The sequence below is a fragment of the Cucumis melo genome, chromosome 6 (assembly GCF_025177605.1).
Source record: "Cucumis melo cultivar AY chromosome 6, USDA_Cmelo_AY_1.0, whole genome shotgun sequence".
Lineage (NCBI taxonomy): Eukaryota > Viridiplantae > Streptophyta > Magnoliopsida > Cucurbitales > Cucurbitaceae > Cucumis > Cucumis melo.
Window position 1 is genome coordinate 20,385,067 of NC_066862.1, and position 11,641 is coordinate 20,396,707.

Here is an 11,641-nt window from a genome sequence, read left to right on the forward strand (position 1 = left end):
ATGTTATTTAATTAATTTGTAGAGTAGAAATTTTGTTGGAGATTTGATAATTATATGTATATGTGGAAATATATATATAATTATTATGGGAAAGGAAAAGATAATTATATTTGTTGAAATATAATAATTTAAGAAAAAGATATTTGTATTTTAGAGAAAAGATATTTGTTTAGGGAGAAAAAGGATATTTATTTTCGAGAAAGATAAATAATAATTAATTATTGTGGAAGATAATTAATTATTTTGAAGAAAGATAAATAACAATTAATTATTGTGGAAGATAATTGGAAAAAGATAAATAATAATTAATTATTATGGAAGATAATTAATTATTTTGAAGAAAAATAATGAGAATAAAGATATACGTATATTTTGGTATTATATATATCCTAAATGGAAAAGGAAATAATAATAATAAATATTGTTGTTATTATTTGGGTTTTTAAATAACATTGGAATGTTTAAGTTGAAAAGAAAAGGAAAAAAGAGAAAGGTTATTTATCTTCTTCACTAAAATAACTTTCTGCCGCCACCGTCTCACCAGTTTTAGTTATAATTGGTCCCTTTGGCAAAACTTGAAGATTTAAGTGATGATTTTTCTCATCAAGGTTTATATGATTTTTCAACTTTCATTTGGTGAAGTTTGGTAAGCCAAGATAATTAAATTAATAATTTGTTGATTTAATTTTGGATCTAATTGAGGTTTCTTTGAAGGTTCAATTGGCTAATTTTTTAGATTTAATCTTGGATTTTTCCCAATCAAGGTTGAATTGGTTTCAACCTTAAATTTTGGATAAGTTAAATTGGGAAATTTTAGATACTAGCTATTGGTAAATTTTATTAACTAAATTATTGTTTTTCCCTTACTGTTTAGAATCTGCTTTAATTGGAAAATTACTGTTAGCAAAGAAATATTTTTAACTAATCTCTATGTAAGAGATTCTACTACTGGACCTTCGAACTGAATTTAAGAGACTGCATGTATTTACGATTATGCATTGATGGTAACTAAGATGCATAATGCGATGCTATAGATGATGATTGATATTATAATTGATGATGATGACTAATATTATGATTAACGATGATGACTGATATGTTTATGATGTGTATGATACATGATATATTAATCACATGAATAAGGACGTTTTGATTAATATTCATTTCATGTTATGATGTTTATGATGGTATTACATGCTTTGGATTGTGGTGTGTCTATTAACTTTGTCTATTGAGCTTTTTACCCCACCTGTATTGTGATCCTATCTATGGGGTCACTCGCACGACTAGGGGTGTTCCTACTTGATCACTCACAGGATTTAGGGGTGTATCTACGAATGACATGCACGGTTAAGGGACAGTTATATTGTGTATACATGGTCACTCGCACGACTAGAGGTATTCCGACAGGACCACTCGCATGATTAGGGGTGTAACTACGTGTTACATATATGTTTATGGAGTGTGTACCTGCGATCACTCGCACAACTAAGGGTGTTCCCATGGAATCACTTGCACGATTTAGGGGTGTTCGTATGGTGTCACTCATTCAGGTGTGCTCTATTTGACACACGATGTTATGATTATATTTATAACGGAAAGTTAATAGATCACCTAGTGGGACTAGTAGTGGGTCCCTTACTGAGTATATTTATATACTCACTCTTTCCTATGTTTAATATTTTAGGCTAACATAAAGAATTTGAGAAGCTGGCGAGCGATAGAAAGTGATCCATGGCATGCCATATGGGGATATAGTTAGCTTCCGTGTCTATTTTTATGTTTTTTTTGTATTTTAAATTTTAACAATTTTCTTAAGATTTTGTCCTATTTATTTGTCTTTAGTTCTTTAAAATTGTTAGAACCCGCGAGTTACGTTTTTAAATTATTTTTGTTAATTTTGATAATTTTATGTTTTTATGAACATCTTGATATTAATTTTGTAAAGATTTTAGTTATCCTCTTTTCAAGAAAGTATCTTTTGATGTTTATCTTTTGAGTAATGACCTTAACTTAATTTAAAAGTTTGGGTCGTTACATGATTGGAGACAAAATGCTAGAACAAAGTTTATTTCCAAACTCCTTTCTGCACGTGTTTAGCGAGGTCTTTGCTACTTACTATTTCGAGCAGTTGGCGACCAACACTTGATTCTTTCTCTTAAAGATAACCAGGCATAGAGTTAAGCTTAAGCTAAACACGATGAGTCTTATAATTAAAGAACCCTTATCAAACACATAATCACATACTTAAACTACTCAAAACACTTCAACAAAATGATGCACATTAAAGAGATCAAGAGAATGAAATAGATAAAAATGCATTGTATTGATAAACGTAGTCCTCTTGGCCATGAGAATAATACAATCACACAACACATTACAAAATACAAAAATGGAAAGTAAAGAGATGAGTCAAGTCACATAATCCATTGGTTTGCATTCTTTGGCTCTTTTACAAGTTAAGGGAATGGTGGGTGAACTTCTTTCTCTAATCTCTCTAATGTTGATTGGAGATGGAAGAAGAAGAACTACTGCTATATATAGGAAAGGACTCTAAAACTCATCCTTCCACTAGTCCTCCTTAAGGGAGAGGAACTCCTCCGTTTCTTGTTCATAGTGGAGATGAAGGTACTTATAGGCATACTTAGACGGGAAATTAATTGCAATGTACTACAAATCCATCCTTTATGAAGTTGTCAGCACAGAAAGTACCCATTTTTTGTCTCATCAGCTCCAACTGCCACTCTTATCTTTTCGTAAAAAATCATCTCGTGTGATGTGTTTGCATCTTGCCTCACGATGTAAATCACCAGGCAGCAGCTTCTCACTGAGTTCTTGCCTAAGATCTTCTTATGATTCACTTCACTTCTTCTTTTCGACATTCTGCATGTAAAAGCACATAAAAGCATAGTTAATCAGGCATGGTGACTTATGTAAGGTGCATTCTCTTATCATTATAAATTTGCACTCAATGCTACGAGTTTTGGTCCTTTATCTCGCATTTTGGATTCATTGTTTTACACCTAAAAGGCCATAATAACTTGTATTTCTACAAGTTATGAGAAGGAAGTGGTGTTTTACTTGTGAGCTACTTAGGGTTGGCTTTAAACTTTTATACATTAAGTGATATATTAGACTGAACCAAAGTATGAATTATTCTTAGATGTTAGTATACGCCATTAATTGTTTCTATTAGTATAATGAATGAGTTCTTAATTTTTTTATTTGTGAATAACGTATGAGGATGCTTAGACTTGCACTAATCATGTTGTGATAATCATTGACAATGATGTTTTGAGTTGAACTCTAAAATCAATGTTGTGTCTTTAATAGGTCTTACACAAATACATTAAAGTAGTGAAGCTACAAAGCAAGTGGTTGACATTTGGTTAGTAACAAAACATGTTGTAATGTAGTCATTTGGGACAATATCTTGTTGTCTTTAGTTTGTTTGTAAAAATTTTACTAAGTTTTGGCTAGTAGTTTGCTTGTATTTCTCCCTTTGAGGACGTTCGATAGTTTCATTGTATTTTTTTTTGTAAAAACATTGTTAATTTTATTCTTATATATAAAAGTTCAAATCTAATTTGTACCAATTTTGTGTTAAAACTAAACTAGTTGTCGATGAAATTCATGTGATAAGATGTTGAACAACGAAGCTCACACCAACTCAAATGAAGAGGAAAATGAAGCACATGTTGGAAATTCATGGGAGAACTTTCAAAGTCGAACCAATCAAGAGACAATCATTATGGCTCAAGGCTCAACGACAAAAGTTGGAGCTAAAAGACTTCAAGATGGATTAAATGCTTGTTTAGAAGCTAGATTTTTTGTCTTCAATAAAGAGTTAGAACTTCAGGAGTCACTTAGGTACCCAAGGGTCATAATGAGTCTAGAAATTAAGATTCATTCACATCTTTAATACATTTCTAGATTCATTCACATATTTAATATGTATTTATTTAATGGTATTAGTAAACAATGGGTGCAATGCACGTGAATATCACACACGGAAAAATTATAGTTTTAACTTAACTTTATAAAATTAGAACAATCATTTCAATATTTTCATTTTCCAAGAAGGTAAGAACTCCAACCTATCCGAACCTTCTTCAGACAAATACAATATACAAGTGGGACCCGCACTATGAGCAAGCTGTGCGAAAAACCCCTTCTTTTTTTTTGGTTGAGCAAGAACTTGGGCGAAATGGGGTTCTACCAAGAAACCATGGATTTTTGAGTTTTCGCCATTGCTTACTAGTCAAGCCATTGGAATCGAATGAGGTAATCTCTGGAGATCTTTCCTTTCCTCTTAAGATTAATCTTAACAGGCTATATCATTTTTATATTTACATCGTAATGCGTGGAAAATGAATAATAAATTTAAAAATATCATAATATACTATCTCAAAATTTATAATAGCTTTGATAAAAAAAATTTAAATGAAGAAAAAACATGAGCAAGATTCCTAGAGTTACATTAAAAAAGATTCTCAATATTACATAATTTAAACATAAATAGACATATCTACATGTCAAGCACAAAGTTGGTAGTTGAAGTTTATTGTGACTTGTGAACATGAGTGAAAATAAAAAAAAAATGAGATATTTATACCCAAAGATTTAAAAATGAAGAATTTGAAGGGTTGAAAGAGATAACAAAATGTGAATAGTTGGGAGATAGAAGATTAAAGGATAGAGAGGAATGTGAATGGATTTAGATAAATTTAAATAGCATAATTAATTATAGAGAAAAGTTTAAAATTTTGAGAAAAGTTATAATAAGAAGATGAAAAGTTAAGAAAATGTAACTTCTATCTTGTTGATGTGAAAATAATCATAAATATTAAAACTATGTGAATGACAAAATTGCCACTAAAACAAAACAAAAAGAAAGTTATAATGAAAGGGTAAAATGGGACTAGAAAATTTCCCCACTTTCCATCTTTTTATATATAGTATAGATATAGATGTACTTTCATTTATTAGGGTAGTTTAAAGGACATAAAATTAAATGTTGTATCCTTTCATATAACATTTGAAATTAGTATAAATAGGGTTGTAGTTTCCACATTTTGAACACAACTTGAATTTGAATGAAATTTTCTCATAGAGTGTTTCTCTCAAACTTTATGCGTGTTTTTGTATTCTTAAGTTAGAATAAATGCTTAGGACTTTCAATCTAGTTTGATCAAGTAGATTGTGGAGGGTTCAAAATCTTGAAGTTAGGAACAAGTTCTAACTTTCTTCTTGATCTTTGATCAATCTTTTCAAGCCAAATCTGCTTAACTTTCTTGGGGTTGTTTAACTAATTGTTTAATTGGGGTTATTCTATTACAGTTGTAGGGTTTCATCTAGAATAAGAAGAGTTCTCATACGTGATTGAGGTAGTTCCGTTCATCATCATGTGTGGACTAACAATGTTTAGAAAAGTAAATGTCACGGTTCATATATTATTGACAAGAAAGAAATGTCAGAATATATTCTTTTTTAACATTTCATAGTTGTCGTCAATTTTGAGTCAATTGATCACAATAATATCAGGTCATAGTAAGCTTCATAATGAAAATTTGTTGTTGTAAGCAATTTTAACTGTTGACAATCATTTATTGTCATTAATCATTTAATTATGACATTTAAGTGTAATTGATAGTCATTTCTCTTTCATTTCTTGACACTAAAATAAATGTCACAGATAAGCTCGTGATACTTATTAGATGTCCTTGAATCCCAATTTTACGGTGGTCTTGTTAGACTATTAAAATCACTTTATAGAATTGTAATAGTTTTATAAAAATATCGATGATAGAGACCTATTAGTGATATGTGCTATCAATGGTATAGACTTCTATAAAAGGAGTTTACCAAAGATAGACTTCAAAAATGGGGAATTTCGTGCATCCAATGGGTTTTTTTTTTTTTTTTTACATTTTTATAATTGAATGTATGTTTTGTTAAAATATAAGTCTATCGAGGATAGACTTATATAACCGATAAATTTCTATATCTGGTAGAGACTATTATAAGAGAGTTCATTTTCTATGGACTTCAAAAACGAGAAATTTTGTGCCTTCAACGAATTTTCATGGCTTTAATGGATTTGTTGGACATTTTTTATGTGTTGAATGTAAATTTTGCTATATTAGTAATTAATTTTAAGTTTTGCTATTTTAGCAATATTTTAACATCATTTTGCTATATGTAAAAGTAACTCAATAAATAATTTGTTTACAAAATACAAACTAAGCATTTAGATATAAACTCCAATAGTTTCGTCCTTTGTTGAAAATGACATTAACATGTGAAACTATAAAATTGTGTATGATCATAAAATAGAAAAACTTGAACGAACTAATGTAGCTAAAGAAAAATTGAAATATCTAGAAATCTCAAAATTAGGATGAAATAGAGGAAAAGCAAAATAAAAGCATTCTCAAGATTTTGAGAAAATTCCAAAATTTTTCAATATAATATTGTTTCATCAAAATGGGGAAAAAAATTTGCCCTTACCAATATCTTTTGAAGGAAAATTTCCGCCATGGTTGAACATTTTGGGAGTAGAACTGAAAAGATGGAGGAAGGGTAAATCTAAGAAATTATGCAACTAAGTTGAAGTAACCATATTTGAAAAATACAGTTACATTTTAGCTATCTGCTTCAAATGCTCATATTTTAATAAAGTTGGGGCAAACATACTTGATCAAATGTTTGATTTAGAAAATTAAATCAACTTGAGCTACAGTGTGATTGATTCAACTGAACCAAGTCATGATTGTAGATTTTACCATCCATTCCAATTTCCAAGAAAAACAGAAACAGTTTGGTCTAAAAATGAAATGAATCTTTCTTTCTTTCTTTCTTTCTTTCTTTCTTTCTTTCTTTCTTTGACATGAAAGGATCATAAATGTAATTAATCTCCATGTTAAAACCAATAAACAACAACCCACCACAAGAAAACAAAACCGAAAAAAATTAAGTCAATCAAATAATATGGGACGGGACATAATACCATTTAGAACATCTTTTTACATAAATGATCAAAAGAGAGATTTCTTAAAAATCCAATGCTTGGTAAACTATTACTCATGTCTTTGGGATTTCAAAAGCGACACACTTGATCCTGAAGATTGCGTGGTGAAAGTCGAACAGTTACTACATGAACACTCACTTCTATCCACCGGCGTTCCCGACGATGTGTAGGAGCTGAACTTGCATAAATTCATCGGCGGTGCAAAGTACATCGGCACAGGCAACTTTGCTGGCAGTGCGGGCAATGAAGCTTCAAAATTTAGAGCGTTAATCACCTGTCTTATAGAAGGCCTCAACTTGAAGTCTGGGTGGCAGCACCATAATCCCACAACCATCAAAGCTTCCATTTGCTGCTCATCAAACTCCATTCCCAGTCTCTTGTCTACAGTTTTTAAGAGTTGTCCTCTGCCATACATCTCCCACACCCACTCTACAAGCCTCACCTGATCCGGCTCCGCCCTCGACTCAACTGGCCGCCGCCCGCACGCAATCTCAAGAGCCACTACTCCAAAACTATAAACATCTGATTCCTTGCTAGCCTTACCATCCGTCACACACTCCGGTGCAAGATACCCCATAGTACCAGCCAAAACCGTCGTCTGTGAACCAAGCTCATGGTCCACAAACCTCGCAAGGCCAAAATCGCCGAGTTTAGCGTTGAAATTTGAGTCGAGCATTACATTGCTGGACTTAATGTCTCTATGCACAACACATTGTTCCCATTCTTCATGAAGATATAGCAAAGAAGAAGCCAATCCTATTGCTATTTTGTATCTAACAGGCCAACTTAGCATCGTTTGACCTCTAAATAGATGAGTATCCAAGCTACCATTAGGCATAAACTCATAAACCAAAAGAAACTCACCTTTTTCATGACACCAACCAAAGAGTTGAACAAGATTCCTATGCCTCAAACGACTAATAATCTTCACTTCAGAAATATACTCTTTTTTCCCTTGTCTTGATCCTCTTGAAACCCTTTTCACAGCTATTTCTGTATTGGATTCTGTTAACAAACCCTTGTAAACACCTCCAAATCCTCCTTCTCCAAGCTTCCCTGCCTCGTCAAAATTCTTTGTTGCTTGAGTTAATTCCCTAGAAGTAAACCTTTTTGGGCCTGTTCCTTTCTCAAATTCATCATCTATAGAATCATCCACATCGTCTTCCATTCTCTTCCTCAATTTTTTACCCCACCAAAAAATTCCCAACAAAATCAACCCACATATCAAAACACCAAACCCAACACCAAGCCCAATCGCTAAACCAATGTTTTTGTTCTTGTCTCCACCACCAAGATTATCATCCAAAGTTGAGTTGAAAGACCAAGAAATTATGTTGTGTATTTGAAACCATTTCCCTGTGGCTGCGGAGAATCCAACTCTGACCCTTTCAGGCAAGAAGCTTTTCAAGTCAACAAAAGTTGAGATGCTGAAAGTTCCATTAAAAATTGGATCTCTAACGTAAGTTAGAAACACAGACAAGTTGTTAGTAGCGGAATTGTAAGTAATCCATGCATTGGCTGTTCTGTTATCTTTCATGCTACTGTTCCACATAAGATGATCAATGGATCTAATGGAATTCACATTGATTCCTATATGATTATCACTTGCATCCCAATCATCTTGTTTACTGTCAAATTCAACTCCAAAAACTTGATTCTTGGAGGGATCAAAAGCCAAATCCGAGCTAAATAATCCAAGAAATCCCCCAGTTGAGTTGGTGGGGAGTTCCGATTCGTAAGGGACTATGAAGAAGGCGATGCCATCACCAAATAAAGATTCATTAAGTGTGTTGATTCTGAAGGAGAAATGCGTGGTGAAATCTGTAACCTGTGATGCAGGGGATTTTGTGATTAGGCCAAATTCATGATTTAATTTAAAGAGAAAACTACTGTTATTGATTGTACATTACCTGTCCTGTGGAGGCATCCCATAGGCGAACAGGGTGGGCGTAAGAAGCTCGACCGGAGCTTTCGGTGAGGGGGCCGTCCGCTTGGTTCTTTGTGAGTTGAATAACATTATTGCTGGTGAAGCTATCGCCTTCAAAGAAGAAGTTGGGATTGTTTTGTTGGAAGTTGGGGAAGGTGAAGGAAAGTGATTGAACTTTGAAGAGAATTAAAGAGAAGATGAAGAATTTAAGAGCTTGGGATTGGAAATGGTGGTTTTTAGGAGTTCCAAGAAAGATGGCCATGATTTTCAGAGAAGAAACAGAGGATTTTGAGAAAAATGGTGACTTTAGAATGAAAGAGTATAAGAAAAAAGTGGTGTTGTTGTGATGTTCCAAATATAAAACATTGGAAGATTGCCAATTCAAAATTAAAAGGGTTGGGATGAATTCCCTTTTGCTTTCTCCATTCACATTACATGCTTATTCCACACGTATGAGATGATTTTTCAGGGCAAAAATATTATACTTTTTTAACGGAAAAAAGAAAAAAAAAAGTGGTTTTAATATAATTTTATTACAAAATTGTTGGAAAATTTGATTTAGTCATACATGATACAATCGGAAAAAACCTCAAATGTGTCCATTAGCTTCTTAAGCATTTATTTATGTTTAGATTAACTGAACTATCAATTTTACTTTTTTGGTCAGTTATTCAAAATTTAATTAATCCTAAATTTTCAATTTTCTATATTCTAGATCCTTAAAGTTTTCAACGTTTACCTCTACTTTGCTACATTTTATTTTTAGTTTATATTTTTGAAATTGATGTTTGTGTTCTCCCAAAATTTTATTACCGTTTCTTTTAAAATAATTACAAACCTTTAAAGTGATATTCTGTTATATTTTTATATATTTTCAAAAGTTTTATTACTTACCACAACCGTTTTCTTTACCTTTTAAATTTTGGAATGATTTTTAAAATCATCCTAAGTATAGAATGTATTGGATTAAGTTATCAAAGGGACATTAAATTTGTAACCTAATATTTTGAGTCCACTGACCAAAAGTTGTCAAGGGCTATCGACGAATTGTACCACGCCTTCTAAATGTGAATTTTTATATTGATCTTCTTTTACGATAAAAGACTTGCACTTTTATGAGTCGGAAAAAAATCTCACTTCGTTCTATCACATAATGAGAACTCTAGAAAAAAAATGTATTTACAAAAATTATGATTAAACTATAATTGTAGTTGTAATTACATCTTCAAACTTTTTTAATGGAAAAATTAGGCTTTTAAACTTTTAATAGGGTTTAAATTGTACCCTTAAAATTACAGTTGTAAAAATTTGACCTTCAACAACGAAAAAATCGAATCCTCAACTCTATGTAATTGTTCCAACTTTTACAATGATGTAAATTTGATTGTTAATTTTGATATGGACTTAAACGAAATTAAAGTGTGAAGGAATAATTAAAATTATCACTTTGGTGTAAGTTGTGAAATAATTAAAAAAAAAATTATAATTTAGAGGGTTGTGTAACCGTTAATAAAAGACAATTAGAAAATTCAAGGAACCGAAACATTAAAGATTGATGGTCCCAAAGCCTTGCCAGCCAAAGTATGTGTGACTTTGTTTATTTCTCGATGAGTGCATAAACTTATGGGACTAAAATTTTGAGGTCACATAAATCCAAAATTACTTAAGTAGAGACTTTACTTTAGGACTGCAATTATTATTCCATTAAATTTATCACCTCAATGGCCAGCAAAGATTCCCATTATTCATCGTTATTTGATCTCTTTTAGATAATAATAAGAGTTTTTTACAAATAGAAAAACTTACGATATATAGAATAATTTTGAAAACAAAAAAATCTTACAAGTCCATCGTGTAAAATACAAAAAATCTCCCGTCAACAACATGTAGGTAATATATTTGGTACACGATCGTTTAGATTTGATCATTTAATTCGACAATTATTTTTTTAATTCTATCATTTAATTTGGTTACACAATCGTTTAATTTGATTACGTTTAAAATTGGTTACACTATCGTTTAGAATTAGGTAGGCAAATCGTTTTTCTTTTGGTAGACGATCATTTAGATTTGGCTAAACGATTTTCTAAATTTTTGTTTGTACGCGATCGTTTAGATTTGTTTACATGATCGTTTATTTTTTTAAGATTATTTAGTATAAGATCGTTTAGATTTGGCTAAATGATTTTTTTAATTCTTTTGGTACATGATCCACTACAAGAAAACGGGAGTTTTCCAATGCCAAAAAGGACGTCGGCACAAAGAACATCGGGAATAAGGGTATTCCCGACCCCATGCACAACGCGTCGGGAGTGGCATCGGGAAAAAGGATATTCCTGACACGTCAAGCACGCATCGGCCAAACGACGTTGGGAATAGGCCAAATTAAATTTAAAATACACCTTATTTCCGACGCCATGCAGAGTGCGTCGGGAATGACGTTGGGCATAAGGGGTTTTTCCGACGCACCATAACGCGTCAGAAAACCCTTTTAATGAGCTTTGGGAATACCATTATTCCCGACACCATATAGGGATTTTTCGATGCCGTCGTGCGGCATCGCGAAATCTCCTTTATAAACGTTTTAGTTCTGTTTTACACAGAACTGGAAACGAAAGGGAAAAGGAGAAGAGAGAAATGAAGAGCCTTCACCGTCCATTCCGCCGTCGTTGTTGTCCCTCGCC

General features: G+C 32.2%; 1 protein-coding gene across 1 annotated transcript; it reads right to left on the reverse strand.

Annotated features, from left to right (window-relative positions):
• Nucleotides 1-6,923: 6,923 nt before the first annotated feature.
• On the reverse strand, nucleotides 6,924-9,250 carry LOC103491843 (L-type lectin-domain containing receptor kinase IX.1-like). The gene is made up of 2 exons (XM_008451950.3): nucleotides 8,941-9,250; nucleotides 6,924-8,858 (listed from the first exon to the last, which is right to left on the reverse strand). Exons 1-2 carry the CDS (start codon nucleotides 9,217-9,219, stop codon nucleotides 7,080-7,082), a joined length of 2,058 nt encoding a protein of 685 aa, XP_008450172.2. The 5' UTR covers nucleotides 9,220-9,250; the 3' UTR covers nucleotides 6,924-7,079.
• Between the last annotated feature and the right edge of the window lie 2,391 nt (nucleotides 9,251-11,641).

Coding starts and splice junctions, on each gene's coding strand:
- LOC103491843 (XM_008451950.3), bottom strand. CDS start 9,219: ATGGCCATCTTTCTTGGAACTCCTAAAAACCACCATTTCCAATCCCAA. Junction 8,859..8,940: donor GGGATGCCTCCACAGGACAG/GTAATGTACAAT, acceptor CCTGCATCACAG/GTTACAGATTTCACCACGCA.